The sequence below is a fragment of the Tympanuchus pallidicinctus genome, unplaced genomic scaffold (assembly GCF_026119805.1).
Source record: "Tympanuchus pallidicinctus isolate F22 unplaced genomic scaffold, pur_lepc_1.0 scaffold5, whole genome shotgun sequence".
NCBI lineage: Eukaryota > Metazoa > Chordata > Aves > Galliformes > Phasianidae > Tympanuchus > Tympanuchus pallidicinctus.
Window position 1 is genome coordinate 32171385 of NW_026294769.1, and position 17566 is coordinate 32188950.

Sequence of the window (17566 nt, forward strand, 5' to 3'; positions counted from 1 at the left end):
CTCTGGTTTGTTAAGAGGGCCTCTCTGCCTTCTGTCTTCTGTACCTTTCTGAAGGAAGGAAAGGTCTTACCTGGCAGGGTGAGCAGTAGCCACCAGTCTGAGGCTGCATGCCACTTCATCTGGGTTGCTGGGGCACTGAACTATAAGGGGATCACAGGAGTCTGCTGCAGCTTCCTAACCTGAAGCCACTAAAATAGATGTCTGTGGCAGGAAGAGTAAAGAGCATTGAAGAGAGCGATTGAGAGGACTGTTACCCTAATGGTATACAGAAGTGATGTTCTGATCTTTCCCTTTCTTCAGAAAGAAACATTAAGTATTACACTTTATTATGCTTTCGTGAGCATTAGACTGAAATCATTTTACAAAAGCTATGGAGCTGTCTTTTGTCTCCATTCTACATAAATTTTGATCCTCATGCTGATAAACTACCTTTATAGCAATAAGTACTCCTGATGGATTTTGCGTATTTCTGCATGAAAGATGTACTCAAAAGGATCAATGTTACTTATAAATTTGTTTCTTTTGAATCACGTTAGTGAATATTTGAACGGATATCCTCATGTGTATTAGCAGCTGCAGTGTCTGTGGGTAAACAAAGAAACTTAATTTTCTAATACTATATCTAGATTATAACATCAGTCTATCCTAAAATGCTTTCTTTAAACATACAGGTGGAAAGATGTATTTGAGTACTGAAAATGAACAACATCATGATAGTGTAAACTTTCATGAATTGTTGATACACCTGAAAAAAAAAAAAAAAAGATTCATACCTATGAATTACTGTTGCAATTACACTTTTCTCTTAGGAAGCAAAAATTGAACCAGAAGAATTTACAAAGAAACTGTATGTAGAGCTCAAGTCTTCTCCACAGCCCTATTTAGTTCCTTTTCTCAAGGTAAGTGTCTGATTGTGGATATAAAGTATTTAGTTGGAGGGGAGGGCGGAGGATCAGAAAATGTTTTAATTGCTTTCAAATTGTTATTTCCTCCAATCAGTTGAGGAAATGGTGCTTAGCCAAGCTAATGCTGTGTGACTGCTGCGCTTGGACAGACAGAGGTTTTTGTGGGGGGATTTCAGAAGAGCTACCTTCAGCTGTATTCTCAGGTTGGAGAGTAATTACAGTTATTACTGGAGACGAATCTTTTGGAAGCTGATACATCTATAGTAGAACAGTTACACTAAGATGACCTTTTACTTGCTCAGCAAAGCTGTAGTTGCTTTGAATTCTAATACAGAAGAGCGACAACAGAAGCTGTTTTGCAGTATTTAAGCTTAAAGAATCTGCATAACGCTGGCATTCTGTTGTCTGCTGGCTTGTGTTTAATTGCAGACAGTTGTTTTGCTTTTTTTAAAAACAAAAGTTCTTATTTCTCCAGAAAGTTTCTGACAGGGTTGCTGCAACTTAGAGAAAGTAATTGAGGATAACTATCTCCATTCAGGGAAATAATTGTATAAATAAGAAAATCCTTTCTTCTGTGTATGTGCCTACCATACTTTTTAATCATATGGTAGAATAGTTTATTGACAAAACAAAAAATGAATGTCTTTGTCATGTAACAATCACTAAATCCCAGCAAACTTGGGAAACTTCATTATATTTACTTAATTGCAATGTACAGTGTTCTCAGAACTGATAGATCTGTACTTCCTTGACATTCAGTATAGGCACAGTGGTGCATCAAGGAAGAATAGTTAAGTGGTGTTTTCTTAATATTTGAAGGTTCATACAACAATGATCTTGCAATGTTGCTACTACTTTGGGTGCATAGTGCTGATCTGTTCAGGTATGGGATATTTCTGTTATAGTGGCAGCCTTCAAATGCTTTGATAGTAAGTTTGCTAGACTAGAAGACTACAGTATTCTAATAGAAGCTGTAGAAGCTAGTAGAGCTGTTGGAAGAGATCCAGAAGAAGGCCATGAGGATGATTGAAAGGCTGGAGCAACCACTCCTAGGAGTGGTGCTCCATCCCTAGAGGTGCTCAAGGCCAGTTGAATGGGGCCCTAAGGCAGCTGAGCTGCTGGGTGGCAGTTCTGCCCATGTTATGGGGTGGAACTGGATGGGCTTTAAATCCCTTCCAACCTAAGTCAATCTATGATTCTCTGTTAGATTTAATGAAATTATTTGTCTTTTTTTTTTTTTTTTTTACTCTGTCTAAATTCCTGGTGTTTCCTTATAAAAACTCAAGGGCAACTCAAAAGGCAGTTCTCCCTTTATCCTATTTGCATTATTATGACATATTGTAGTTTTTCATGTAAACTTTCTGGAATAACATGTACAACAATTGCAGCACAGAGTACTCTGTTACTTTTGGACAGCTTTATCCTGGCGTCAGAATGACCAGGCTGTGCATGCAGGGTCAGCACAACTAACAAAGCTTTTCTTTGAGCTCTGGTAGCTGCCAGGGCAAGTTTGGCTTTGTAAGTAATGTGTCTGCCTTCTGCAGGGCCCTGGCTAAGAATCCCTGCTGGACACTAGCTGTGTTCCCAGAGCAGTGTGGAGGAATCTCAGTATCACTGCAGAGCTCTAGCATGCATCTGGCACAGCCAGAACTCAGCCTGGAGGTAGCAAGCTCCCTGGACCAGCTCATGCCTAAGAACCAGGGAGCTGGTGCATTGCATTTACTAACACTTCTACAACCCTTTGAGTTCCTCAGATGTTCATTAGTTTACATGTAGCCCTGTCCTCATGTGTTGATGTAAATGCTTATCCCGTGTTAATACGCTGTCCCACAGTGTGGGGAGCAGGTCAGTTTTGGTGTAAGGACCTCAGGGCAGTTCCATGGGACTTAGATTGACGTGTGTAAGGCCTGGGCTGGTGTCACACAGAGCTGCTGTGTGCTGTCAGGTACCACATAGGCTTTTCTGCTTTCAGCTGTATCCACATCCCTGTAATCCTTAATGAGGTACCCTCTCCCAGTTGTACACTATGTTAATAACAAAATACTGTGACTTCAGCATTGTTCAAGCACAATGGTTGAATTTAACTGATGTAATAGCATTACCCATCCCTTAAAGCATCTTGTACCCTGGTTGCTTTTTTTCTGACATACCTTAAGGCTATGTAGCACAGACCAGGCTTGCTTGGCACGTGCTGTGGGCAGCTGCTATGGGACTGAGTGCCAAATGGCAGCTGACTTCACAGGCACTTCTCTTCACTGCCGACTTTGTTTGGGGGAAACACTTGTGTCTCAAGTCTGGGAAGAGGTTTGATAAGGGTTGTTGCCAACTCATTTTAACTAGTGAAGTGTAATTTTGGGGAAGGTTCTCTGTCCTTATCTTTTGAGCTGCGGCTTTCAATGCAGCTGTTGCATGTATTTTGTTTCACTGATTCCAACAGGTTGAAAAGAGCATTGACTTTGGCTGCAGTGCTTGATGTGCATCTTGATGTTCATATCTGTGCTGGATGCTTTTCCTGAATAAACTGCATCAGGAACATTAGGAAAGTTAAGCAATCCTTTAAAAGATGAGGAAGCAAACATTAAAGATAGAAGTGCTGTAGAAAGCCCAGATGTACAAAGAATTTACTCACTCAGTATATTAGCAAGACATCACGTTCCTGTTGTATGAAGCCCAGAGCAACAGTACTATGCTGGAGACATACAAACTTCAAAAATTGTCAAGGGAAAAAAGTTTTTGTGTGAATATGCTGGTAGCTGTAGAAATTATTTCCCCTGATTCTGAGCCATAACAGATTGTAAATAGTCAAGGAGAAAATCTATGGAGGGCATGAAGATTATTCTGTCCATTAACCTTCTCAAACATAGCTGTACTAAAAGTGAGATGTTGCCAGATATCTTTACTAGTGTTCTCGAGCTGCAGAAAACTTAACTGGCTTAAGCTGTACTGCTGCAGCTATTCAGACATTAGTAAAGTGGTATCCCCCCCTAGTGTAGATACAGCTGTATTGGTGTACAAGTGCTCGCATCTTGCAGACTTGCTTCTGATCTTATTGGATAATTTGTAGCTCTCTGTTGGAGAAGCTAAATGGAGTAAACACAGCTGTTATGATATAGCAGACTTTTTTTTTTTTTTTTGGCAAAATGAAAAATGTTGAGATAGAATAGTTCAATTGGTCTTATTCTGGAGCATAAATTGCACATTGAAACATTCTAAACAGAAGAAACTTGGAAACAAATGTCTCCATAAGTACTGTTTGCATCCAGGTACTGAAGACACGGTGACTGTTGTCTTTATTCAACCTGTGTTGGTGATTCTTAACTTATCTCCATCATTTCAAGAATACTTGTGTTTCTTCTATGAATTCTAGCAAAATATTTTGTTTGGAATAATCAGATTATTTCCTGATGCTAAGAAATTAAATTGGAATGTGAGGAAGTGGGTTCAGTTGCTAATGTAATATTCGCTATTGTTGAAGACTCTTCTAGTGTCATTCTGTTGTTTTTTTTCTTTTTGTCTTCTAGAAAAGTATGCTTGCCTTACGGCAGCTAATGCCAAATGCTCAGAGTTTTATCCAGCAGTGTATGCAGCAGCCTGCTCCGACCCAAGAAGCCATTTCAACTTGTGCTTCTGCACTAACTCCTTCCACAGCAGTGGTAACCTCACCTGTAGCAACCAATTCTCTTCCTGTTATAAAACCGGTGTCTGCCTCCACAACAGTCACAGCCGCTCCTGTTATAAAACCAGTCCTTTCCAGTGCATCAGTGACAGCCTCTCTGCAGGCTATGAAGCCTGTTCCTGCATCTGCAGTGGTGACAGCCTCTCTTCGTCCTGCACCTTCTGTCCTCACCACAACAATATCGAAATCAGGGCTCACTGCTATCCAAACTGTAAAGCCAGTCTTTACCTCTGCAGTAGCAACATCATCTCTCCAGTCTGTAAAGCCAGTGCTCGTCTCTACAGTGGCACCCTCAGCAGCAACCCCTCTCCAGCCTTTGAAACCTGTCATGGGCACCCCCATCAGTATTAAAATCTCACAGCCCAACTCCATCGTTGCACAGCCAGTGGCCACTCAGCAGGTGGTTAAAGTGAAACAGTTGGTAAGATTAATTTCCTCTATAACTGGGCTTCTTTTGTTTGACTCTTTAAATTTTGTCAGTTTGCATCTTAGAAGTGTTCTTTTGTCGTATGAAGCTGGCCTGTCATGAGTTAACCAATTCTGAGATAGTTGTGAGTGTTGTGCAGTTGTTGAAGAGGTCAATCTAAAGCCAGACTGTGAGGTCTACTGCAAGATGTACTGACCACTGTTCCACCAGACTGAGCATCCAGATTGAAACGTGAGAGAACATGTGTTTGGACTCCTGGTGTGCATGCAGCTGTGCTAGTTTGGTATATGAAAGAAAAGGCAGGAAATGCTTGTGTCAGAAAAAGAAATTGATGATGGGATCTTTATGTTAATTACTATCAGATGCCCTGTGTGGGCTGTGCCTGTGTTGACCCCCAAGGATTCCAGTCTCCCTACCTTTATAGACACTGCACTTTTCAGAAATAGGTGACTTGATGATATGTAGCGATACACTAACTGAAAGGTATGAACTAGCTCAAGGAGCTTTTCAGAGGAGAATTCTGACCCCCACTTTTACTAAGATATGTTAGTCATAATGTCATCCAAAGTTTATTTTTTTCTATTAGGCCTCAATAGGTAACAAATTCCAGGAGGAACAAGCGTGTTAAAACAATACTCCTGAAAACAATGTGTTAACATTTCTTCTTGGCATAGGTTAACTTCTTATGGATGCTAATGGTAAATATCAGAAAATGTGGATCCACTGATATATGTCCATCAGAACAACGTTGTGAAATAAGTTAGATTTTGAGATAATGAGGAGTCTGTTGTGTAAGTAGTTTACCTGCATGGAAAATTGGGAGAACAGTCATCTTTTGGCAGATAAATAACTTCTTGTATAGAACTTCCTTGTAAAAATGTGTTCCTTCAAACAAAGGGAAAATATGCTTCCTCTGAAGCTAAATTTGCTTACATCAGGTGTAGTAGTATAGTACTGTGTGAATTTCCATTGTAGTTTGTTTACTGTATATTCCTGATTTAATAGTATTCAGATTCACTGAAGTACTTTGTATTTGTTTTCTTCCTTTCCAAGTGCGTAAGGAAAATGTAATATAGGAATTATTCTTAGTAAAGAGCTAATTCTACCAGGTTTTCACCTCTTCAGACTTAATGAAGAGCAAAATACTGAACTATATAGGGGAGGATCCTTTTTATGAGTGTTTCTTAAAAAAACTAAGCAGTAACAAACTTGGATAGTAGTAGCTAGAGCCAAATTGGAAAAAGAATTGGTACCTTTTCTTCAAGGACTAAATTTGAAATTCCAGCCAGAAGAAAATGAGAGCTGCTTAGGCTGTACAAAGGCTGGAGAACGTTTGTTGGCTCCATGGTAAGGCATGTAATTCAGGGGAAAGATTGACCATCTGTACATCTAGATGAGGAAATGTAACTCTGCACTGGGGAGTTAAGATGCTTTGTGAATACAATTTTGTTGAACCCAGAAATGACTTCTGCCTCCTTCGATACTGCAGCGTGGCATCCTTAATGAATTGCTTTTCTTTATTCTGTGTTATAAACATTGACTTATATTATATAAAATATAGAGCATATTTTAATCTAGTTTAAGTAGATCCCAAGCATAGCAGTTAAAATAATTTCTCTTAAAAAATGGTGTTTAATTTTGGTCTTAGATGTAGTTGAAGAGTTTAGTTGACCACTGGCGGCTCAGCCATATCAGGATGCTGGTGTTTGTTCAGGCAGCCAGTAAGCACAAGGAGCAAGCTGGTGGAAGTGGCTGCATTTTCTAGGACTTCCCTGATGCTTTGTCTTTTAAAAGGAAGAGGGTCTGCCTGTTCCCACAAGAAAACAAATCAAGATCTTGCCTCCCTAAAGAGAAGGGTCCTGCTGCCAACTGAAAGGAAGCACATGCCAGCTGTGCAAATCTGTCCATGCAGTGCTGCCAGCAATTTTTTTTTTCCTTTCTGGCCCTCAGGGTTGTCTGATGCCATACATTCTCTCTGCATGTCCATTTCTAATTTGTCTTTCTTGTGCTCAAGGAATTTAAGGGAGCATCTTCTGTGCATTCATGTGCCAGTTCTATTGTAATGCCATTGATGCTTCAGATTTCAACACTGCAGTGATTTCGTATTAAAACTGTGATGGGAGTGATGCAGCATGCAGCTCTTTCTTTTCTGGAACATGATTATCACAACTCTGTCTGTATGGTGCACTCTGAGGGATCTGCTCTTATGGGATGCTGTTGGAACTGGATTGAGTGTCTGTGCTGTCTTCCCAGCAGCTGCACACTCTGCAGGTTACCCTCCCTGTGACTTCTTTCCTTAATGTGAACTAATTTAAGTGCACTTATTAGCAAAGATTTTTCACCTGAGAAATAAAGCGTGTCTTGCCATAGCATTGCTTTCTCTCAGTAAGACATGGTAAATCAAAGTTTGTTACCAGCTGCTGACTTCTAATGAAACTGCAACTTAAAGCATTAAGAACAAGAGCTTCGTGGTGCAGTCCCCGCAGCCACCGGTAAGGTGTGCTCACTTGCTACTGCTGGTGGCTGAAGCTCAGGTCTTTCTCAGGCTGTTTCTGAGCTGTCAGCTGGGTGTTGAATTGCACTTTAAGTGTTGCTGCTCTTTATTCTGATGTCTCTGTCAATTTCCTTAAGGAATACTAACCTGAAGAAAGAAAGAGACAGTAACTCTTTTTCTTATAGATACCTCTTTTTGTAGAATTTTAGTTACTGGCATTAGATTCTTGTTGAAATTTCTAGAATTGTTACCCTTTGCTGGTTCCAAGGACTTTCAGCTTTTGCTAGCCTAGCGTCTAGAATGGCAGACAAAAGCAGCTTTACTGCCAGTGCATCCTTTCTAGTTTCAGGTTGATCTAGTCTCATCAGTCACTTGATATATTTTTCCAGTCTCCATCTAGGCTATTGATTTAACATTGCCCATCTGTTCTTTTGTCTGCCACACCTTAATCTTGAATACTTATGCTTCCTCCTGTGCTGTTTCAGTTTGTTGTATGCTGAAGATGAAGCACCATGCTCACTGACGGTAGGGAAGATCTCTAGGTGCCTGTCAGTATGGACGCTGGCAGATCCTGTGAGTAGTTTGTCCAAGCTGCTTGGTTGTTCAGTAATTATCTGAACATATAAATTGTATTCTTAACGTTTTTGACTTCCAGCGTACAGAAGCTGGATCTTTTCAGAAAGATCAAATTGTGTCTTGGTTAAAAACAAATAGAAGCAAACATTAGTGTCTGTACTTGTTTGTGATGAAGTGCTCTGTGTGTGAGACTTTGTCCACAATCAGTGTCTGTATTCCTATGGTTGTTTCATCTGCATAAAAACGTAGAGAGATATGCATCTTGTGTTTTTTTCCTCGAGAATGGTGTGTTCTTTGTCTAGTTTTTGAACACCACCTTCAGCTCAGTTGTTCTACATTACCACTGTTTTGTCAAATCATGATGCTATAAGCAGCATATTATAACTGGAGCTGTTGGGCAGTGTACCTTGACATCTTCAGATGCAGAGCACATTTTCTTGTGAACATGTGGTTTTCTGGTGCTCGTGATGTTTGCTGATTAAATTTTGAAGTTAGTTGGCAGAAGGAGACAGTCTAATTTTTAAGTGCAATAAATGTCAATTCTTCACATTTAGCTCTAAACTTGTGTAGTTTATTTAAATACAAACACTGCTTGAGCATTCTTTAGTCTTTCTGAAATTAGACTTAAAAAGCAGAGAATGTGTTTTCTCAACCATTTTTCTGTTGACTTCTTGCCTCTAACCAGCTAGGATTCAATCTGAAAATGTTAGTAATTTTGGTAACTTTTAATCCTTGGTGAAAAGGTCTTTCTGCAACTTGTAATTAAGAGCTTTTGCAGAGGATATATCAAAAGCTGCAGTCCACATTTCTGCTGGCTAGGAGCCTTGGAAATGAAGCTTTGGGGATATCACTGTTGCTTTCTTGCATTTTAATGGTTACCCCTGAAGAGGAAGAATTAGTATTTACAGGCTGTGCCTTTAGGTCTGTGTTGTGATGACATCCTGCTGTCAGGTTGTGTTTCTTTCAAGAGCCTCTTTAAACAACACTATCAGCCCTTCCCTTTTTACCCTTCAGCAGTGCACTACTGTTTTTGCACAGAGGCAAACACCTCAGTACAGGTGTTGCTAGTTAGTACTTATGTTCCATCTAACTGGTGCATTTCATGTACTTTTGTTTAACACTTCAAAACTTGGCATCTCAATTTACAGTTGACCTTCCAGCTCCAAAAATGCGTCAGTAACTTCATAGTCTGTACTCTTCACTAAAGGAAAAGAATTTCATGCAAGGCTTCTGTTTGTTTTGGTGATTTTTATTTTTTGTGAAACTAGATGTGTGTGATACCTACTGTTTTGAGCTTGTTGGCAGACAGTCTCAATATTCAATTGGTAGCCTGTTAAGAAAAGCTTAGGAAAGGTTCTTAGCGTAGCAGACTGTAGAATTCAGTGAAATTTTCCTGATATAGCTACTGAGAGTAGGGATGAAATGCCTGTTAGAGCTTGCTGAATAAGCTTTAAGCTCGACACTAGTCATTAAGATATTGTTTCTTGACTTTAAAGTTGAAAGTAATTTTTCTTTGAGCATGCTGTTTTTTATAAACTGAGAGCTAGGCATACATGCATGCCCTGCAGCACTTCTGACGGAATGAACATGTTGATACTATCTAGTTCTCTGTATATTTGTTTCACTCTTTTCACTGTTCATATTTGTTATCCCACTTGCAGGTAGTCCAACAACCACCAGGAACCATAGTAAAGCAAGTATCCACACTTCCACAGTCCTCAACACTGACTCTTCAGACACCTGTTGAGAAGAGAATGCCACTGAATACGCTTGTTCAAACAAACCAATTTCCTGCTGGTATGGAGAAACTTTTGTAATGGAGAAGGGCGAACACTACTGAGGTGTAAAAATAAGTGTGGGCTGTTGGTAGATTGCAGGGAAGTAAGGTGTTTTATATTGGGGCATTCAGTTCTGTTTTAGGAATCCCGATAAGAAGCTCAGCACCATGTCCAGTTCTGTTGCCTCCATAGCAATTTAATTTTTAAAATACTGTAAGATCCTTGCAGTAAACTTTCTTTGAACTGTCATAATCTTGAGAATTGTGTCAAGAGACTTTTTCCTTCAGCAGATCCAGGTTGATGCATAACATAAGTTTTTGTCGCAGCCAACAAGTTTTCACTTAAACCTCTCACTAGTCAGAACAGAGGAGGGTGTTTGAGAGGGTAGGATTTTTGGCCTTACAGAATGTAGCACTTTAGAGTGTCTGGTTTCCTGGTTGTTACTGAGTCTGCAGTACCTTTGTTAGAAGTATGAACTGATTAAACAGCATTAAAAAGCATTTTGCTTTCTACTATGGCATGTTCTTTGTTTTGTTTTAGGCTCTGTTCTGAAACAAGTTACCCTGCCAGGAAATAAAATTCTGTCGCTTCAAGCGTCTCCTCTTCAGAAAACTAAAATAAAAGAGAATGGAACAACATCCTTCAGGTAAAAATAAACAATATAGTTTACTACAGGAAGGAACAAAAGAAACAGCACATATAGAAGAGGGAATAGAGCCCAGATGAAAGCAGCTTTCTTTAGAGACTTATGATTGGTGTTTTTATCTTATAAATTGTCAAACAGGAATCTAAGAACTCAGACCTTGTAGTAGATCTTATTCCTAATATAGGATAACTGTCTCAGTGAGTTAGGTTTTTCGTTGTTATTTCAAGAGTGTAATTACCCAAACGGTGTACATCAGTATGTATCAGTTTTTCATTTGTAGAGGAGACATTGATCTTGATCCTGTGAGTACTGCTAACTAAAGTTACCCTGTATTAAAAGCTCTCCGTAGTATTAAGTCAGATATAACTACTACTTCTTATGGACAGCCAGATAGCATTGAGCTGCAATTTGGACTGGCTAGCAACCTGTTTAAAGCTGTGTGCTGTATTACATATCTTTTATAAACTCTTCATGCAAGCTTGTTCCTATATGTAGAGGTGGAACTCTTTGACTACACCTCTAATTGTGGCTTCTGGCATGTTCTCTAGGCTTTCAGATTTGAAGAATGCTTAAAGCTTCTAGTTCTAATAACTGATTAACTTTTAAAAAGGAGAAATGATACTTTTTTTGTAGCTCTAGAATCTAATGTTGAAATAGTAATAGGCTGCCATAATTATGCGTTATTAGCTTTAAGACTTTAAGGCAAACTTGAAGTTAGTCTTCCAGAAGTAAAAGCAGACATGACACCTTTGTGCTTTTGACCCATTGACTTCTCATTGTTTGAAAGCTATGGCTATGTGTATTCTGATGCATACCCAAACAAAAACAAATAAAAACAAACAAACAAAAAAAAAAACAACCAACAAAATGCCTGATAAATATTTCAAAAAGCAAAACCCAATTCTCCCTAGGAATGAGATTTTTCTGTGCTCCTCCAGTAAAAATAAATTAACTTTCTAGGATGAAGAAGTTTGAACTGAGTTTCTTGAGGTTCTATCTTGTCAGGTTTTTAGAGTATTTAGAAAAAACTGTGCTTCTGCAGTGTGATCCAAGATGGATTTCTGCTCTGCTGGACTATGAATTTTAATTAGCTGAAGTACTTGACAACTCAGGTTTGAAATCTCTAGCTTAACCTACTCTTTTCTAATAGATTTCTCATCCCTGAAGAATTTATCTCTTCAGATATCTTCTCGATTCTTGTACTCACCAATGCAACCAAGCAGGCCTGGCATCACTTAGCATTATTCTAGCCTTGACAATAGACTTTCCCCATTGAGTCCTGAAGTAGTTTGCTCTCTTCTGTCATTTATTATTCCTAGCAAAGCTAATTTTCCTGGTTTATGATCCATCAGCCAGCTGATGAATGAGGTAGAGAACACGATGGCCCCCTTTCAGGTTTTGTGATGGGATTTGTTATGGACAGAGAGCATGTTTTCGTAACTGATGTGATACAGGAATTTCCTGTATTCTTGGTTGTGCCTATTACAACCCCTTTTCCCCTCACTGAGCACCAACAAAAAGAGCCTGTTCCCATCCGCTTGAGACATGGCCACTAGGTGTTAAAATCCCCTCTTTGTCTTCTCTAGGCTAAACAGTCCCATGTCTCTCAGTCTTTTCTCGTAAGGGAGATACTCCGTAATCTTCTTCGAACCCACTGGACTCTCTCTAGAAGATCCCTGTCTTTCTTGAGCTGAGGAGATCAGAACTGGATGCAGTACTCCACAGTGTTTCTTTTTTGATTGCTAGAGATGAGAATGGGAAGGGGTGATTTTCTTGTTTCAATTTTGAAAAGTCTTCCTAGAAAAAGTAAGATTTCAGCTAACCTTGCACATCACTGAGAGTCGGTTGTCCTGTAGAATGCACTGTAAGGAGCGGTCTGGTTTAAAAGCAAACATCAAGAGTTTTATAACTGTTCTACTTATCTGGTAAAGTATCCCAGACTCATAGAATGGCTTGGATTGTAAGGTGCTCAAGGATTAAGTTCCAACCCCCCTGCTACAGCCAAGGTTGCCAACTTCTAAGTGAAGTACTAGATCAGATTGCCCAAGGTCCCATCCAGCCTGACTTTAACTACCTCTGGGGATGGGGCATTTATAAACTCCTGGGCAACCTGTTCCAGCACCTCACCGCTCTCAGTAAAAAAAACAAAAACAAAAACTAACCAAAACACTTCCCCCTGACATCTCATCTAAATCTCCCTGGTGTTAATTTAAAACCATTCCCCTTTATCCTGTCACTGTCTACCCATGTAAAAAGTTGATTTCCTTCATATTTGTGAATTTCCTTTGAATATTGCAGCCTCTCTTCATAGGGGAGGTGCTCCAGCCCTTTGATCATCTTCATGGCCCTCCTATGGATGCTTTCCAAAAGCTCCTTATCTTTCCTTTGTTGGGGACCCCAGAGTTGGACATAGTGCTCCAACTGAGGCCTCGTGAGGACAGAGTGGAAGGGAACAATTGCCTCCCTTGCCCTTCTGGCCACCCATCTTCTGATAGAACCCAGGATACTGTTGGCCTTCCAGGCTGTAAATGCACACTGCTGACTCATTACATTTTTAATCAACTGGAACCCTAAGTCCTTCTCAGCAGGGTCACTCTCAAAGAGTTCTCCCAGTTTGTATACGTATCTGGGATTACCTTGACCCAAGTGCAAAACCTTGCCTTTTGCTTTGTTGAACAGCAAAGCTAGTATATACTGGAGCACCCTGGGGGAAAAAAAAAAAAAAAAAAAAAAAAAGGTGCATATTCACCTCTTAAACTACTTGTGCATTTCTTGCACCTGTTGTATCTTTTATTTTCAAAAATGGATACAGCTGATTTGAAAATTTAGATTGGGAAGTTCCAGAAATCAGAACTGTTAGTCAAGCAGGAGTGAGATAGCAGAGTGGAAAAATCTCGGCAGCCTCTTGTCCTGCCCTTGGTGATCAGGAGTGCTGGTGAGTCTTGCTCTGCTGGAACTGTTCTGTCCCCTGTAGTTGTCTGTGGTAGTGCACGGAAGTTTGGGTTAAGTATATTTTCAGTAGTTTTCACTTTTACTATTAAAAAAAAAATAAGTAAATCATTGAGTAACTAGAAAATTGAATGTGAAGAAAATGAATGCGTTGTTCAAACACCAGAGGGTGCCACAGACTCACTTTTCAGCCACTACAGCCAAATCTGTAACATAGGAAGTACATCTGCATTGCTTGAACATATTTCTCCAATTGAGTATTCAATTTGAATGTCAAATATGACTCCATACAGGATAACATTGACAGCAGAGCATTCTGTTTTATTGTTTGTCCTGACAACTTTAATCACTGGAGATCTATAACAGCTAGGAGAGTGTTTCTTGTTGGCCTCTGGATGTGATATGAGCAAATGCAGAAAAGTATTAATGGCTGTGATAAAGATGATGGATTTTGTGGAGGTTTTGCTGAAGATGAAAGCAAGTCAGCAGCTAACCAAACACCTCCATGTGTGTTCTAGAATATTTTTCATTTATCACTTTACTGGAACGATTTTAATAGTTCACTCTAAATACATGGTACAGTGCCTAAAATGATTGAGTTTTGTTAAAATAACAAGATAAAATGAACAGTAAAGAGTGCAGACTTCATTTGGCTTCTGAAACTTATGTTATTTGCTAGTGAGCACTATTGCTAGGGAAATTTTGTGGTGCATTCTTTGAGCTAAGTAAAATAAGTGCAGCGGTGTTTTTCTAAATGCAAAAGAATCTTTCATCAAAGCTAGTAACTTAATGCAGTCTTATGTCTGCAGTAAAGAAGTTAGAATTGGTCTTCAGAACCAGCATGGGTAGAGATGGCTACTTGTGCATGAGTTCTCATGCGTGTGCACTCATAAGAGAGATAATGATTGGAAATATAGAAAAAAATAGTTACTTGATAATGTGAGGTGAAACATAGAATTGTAGCTAGATGTATAGTCCAAAAGGTTACTTGTAGCCTTCTTGAGTATTTGGAGTATGTAGCCAGATTAAAAACTGAAATGGTATAATAGTTTACCTGTGCTACAAGCATCCTAATGTAGACTCCATAAACAAGGGTCCTTTTTTTAGTGTGATGAATCTGAGGCACAAGCCTGGTCAGGAAGCTATGTCTAGGTAAGACTTAATGTACGAAACTGATTTGAGAATCTGTTGGTCTCCTTTTCCCTAAGCAAATTATACAGAAGCTGTCTGGCATGCAAGTATACAAATGAAAGGCAGGAAGGGTAGGGGAAGGCTGGATTAATTTCCTTGCCTCCTCTTCATAATATTGTGGGAGAAGTCTTACACCACAGAATGCCATTAAAGTCCGAAAAAGAGAATTCTATAATTTAAGGAAAAACAAACATCACTTTCTTGCATCTTTTGAGCATCACTAAAACCCAACCCATTTTCCAATAAATTCAATTTATACCTATTGCTAATCAGAAAGCATTCTCCAAGAGATCCCATTTCATCTAGGAATAGGAAGTTTCTGACCTGCTCCTGATTCAAGAGTTATCTAGGCAATACAGTGCTTTCTGAAGCTCTAGCTTTGTTAGTCCAAAGTTCCACAGTTGGATTTTTATTTTGAGCTTCAACAGAATCCAGTTTACAAGGGAATGCTGAGAACTAGATCTCTGCCACTGTTCTTCAGAAGTGTCTGCACGCGGTGTGGAGGATGCCACGTGCTGTACAATAGGGCTGATTCAGAGAGGAAGATCTGAGTTGATTGTAGCATACAGGCAAGAAGGGAACTCTGAAAAAAGAAGTAGAAATCAGCTTTGTGCCAATACGCTTTTCCTGCTATCTTCAGTTTGTAGGACAGGCATATCTGTTAGAAAATTGCCTTGCTTCTAGTTTAACAAGTGTTCAACTTTATTCTTCACTTGTTGCTATTCAGTGAATTGTGTTTTTATAACAAATTCCAATTTAACTTGTGACTTTAATAACTCCAAGAGGAACCTTGACTTCTGAATAATAAATGCCGCTAATAAATACCACTGCTGTAAGATCAGTGGTGGAGATGGGGAATCTCATGGGAATTTTAAACCGTGGTTTACCTCAGCCCTTTGTTTACAAGGTTATTCAGAATTTAAGTTTCTTCTAAAGAATTTGCATACCTAGCAACTGAGACATTAGTCAAACTAACATTTGAGAAACTTGAATGAATTGTGAAGGCTTGTTGTGAGGCTTCTTTACCTAAACGCTTCCACACCAAAAACCTGTAGTATAGAGGTAGCCTCCAAAATATGTGAACATACTTGTTGATAGAAGCGCCCTTTTCTTTGTATCCATTCTGAATGAAGCATAAAATGTTGTGTTTCTCTTTAGAAAAGATGAAGATGACATAAATGATGTGACTTCCATGGCTGGAGTCAACATTAACGAAGAGAGCGCATGCATTCTGGCCACAAATTCAGAGCTCATTGGTACTGTGATCCGCTCTTGTGCAGATGAACCTTTTCTGTTTTCTGAAGCACTTCAGAAGAAGATTTTGAACATCGGTGAGAATAAAACGTGATTAGTATGTGCTGATGTAGTGTGTCCTTGCCTCTTTCATTAGCCAGACTCTCGTCTTTGAAGGAGTCAGAACTCTAAGATCTGTCAACTTCGTTCATGTGTTTCTACTGAATCTATCGACCCCTTCTAGTAGAGAAATAATCTTCAATTTTTTTTTTTATGTAGAAGATTGAAGCGCAATAGGAGAGAAGACAAACCGGTGCCACTTTTACTTACAAGAAGTTAGCTACTACTACTCTTATATTTAGTGGAGTACATAAAAAACATACAGATGTTAATTTCACATGCTGAAGTATGCTTTTCTATTCCTGCAGCTCCTAATTGGATACATTAAATTGACTTCTCTAAAAACATGTGCATTCCTTAGCCGGTTGGGGTTGTATATATTCTGCTGACCAAGGTTGCAGATCCTGCCCCTGTGGTTAGGAAGAAATTTCATGCTGCTGATAGAATCACAGAATTGCTCAGGTTGGAAGAGACCTCAAAAATCATCAAGTCCAACCTCAACCATACTAACCTAACTTTAACAACCCATCACTGAATCATGTGCCTGTGCACCACATCTAGACGTTTTTAAAACACATTCAGGGATGGTGGCTCATCTACCTTACATGCACAGGGCAGGCTTTTGCTTATGACTCCCTCTATGGAAAACTCTTTCACTGAGTTACATACAAAAGGAGATGTTAGTTATCTGTCTGTATGAGTGGATAATACTGTGGAATGTATGTTATGTCAAAGCAGGGAGTGGAGCGTGCATTTGTATAGCACTGCATTGTTTACAGCAAGCTGGATATTTTTCAGTGCCTTATTCCTGTTCCCTGCTTGGTAGCTTGCCATTCTGTAACAGTGAGTTTAGCAGCTCAGCATCTATAATATAAAGCCCCCAGTTCATATGTGCAGCCATAATTCAGGCCATAATACAAGTGGTCTTGTTAGATGATCAGAAAGACTTCCTGTTTCTATGTGCAACTTAATCCCAGTCCAAGCAATGCAACTAGCTTGTGAAAAGCATGTATCTTGCAAATTCTATATGCTACCTTCCTGTACTTCGTACTCCATGTACTCTGCACTGGCACAGATCTGCAGTTTGAACTGCATAGGGTATGGTTTAGTGAAGGTAGTGCTGTGTTACTAATTGAAAGGGGAATATATATGTTGGAACTGGAGCATAGAAGCTTTTCTCATAGTTTAGCAGAAGGTTATCTAGTTATCCAGGCAGTACACATAAGGAAAACAGAGTTCTGAAAACCAAAAACAAAGCAAAACAAAACAAAACAAACCCACATGCTTGTACAACAACTGTTTTGTGATGTTCAAGTAACTTATTTAAAGATGGAAAACATAAATACAACTCTTTCAAGACTTGCATGATAGCTGTTGTACGTTTATGACATGAATTATTATTAATGAAAAATGTTTTGATAGTGAGGCAAGGAGTACTGTCAGGGATTACAACAACTTAGAAAATAAATGCTTATGTTCCTTAGCTGAGATCCCTCTTCTGTTCAGGAAGTGTATGTGGAGGGTGGTTCTGAGGGTTGGGGGAATTTAATTCTGGTCTTAAACTGAAGTTT

The 17566-nt window shown here is 39.3% G+C and overlaps 1 protein-coding gene across 3 annotated transcripts in view; it reads left to right on the forward strand.

Moving 5' to 3' along the window:
* TAF4B (TATA-box binding protein associated factor 4b) overlaps nt 1-17566 on the forward strand; it is a 70503-nt gene that overhangs the window by 21044 nt on the left and 31893 nt on the right. For all 3 annotated transcript variants that reach the window (XR_008211366.1, XM_052704456.1, XM_052704458.1), the window contains exons 6-10: nt 810-899; nt 4427-5002; nt 9740-9875; nt 10397-10502; nt 15801-15973. Coding sequence is in view for 2 of the 3 variants with exons in the window: in XM_052704456.1 (XP_052560416.1) it covers nt 810-899; nt 4427-5002; nt 9740-9875; nt 10397-10502; nt 15801-15973 (1081 nt within the window). In the remaining variant the exon portion in view is untranslated. The remainder of the gene's footprint in view (nt 1-809; nt 900-4426; nt 5003-9739; nt 9876-10396; nt 10503-15800; nt 15974-17566) is intronic.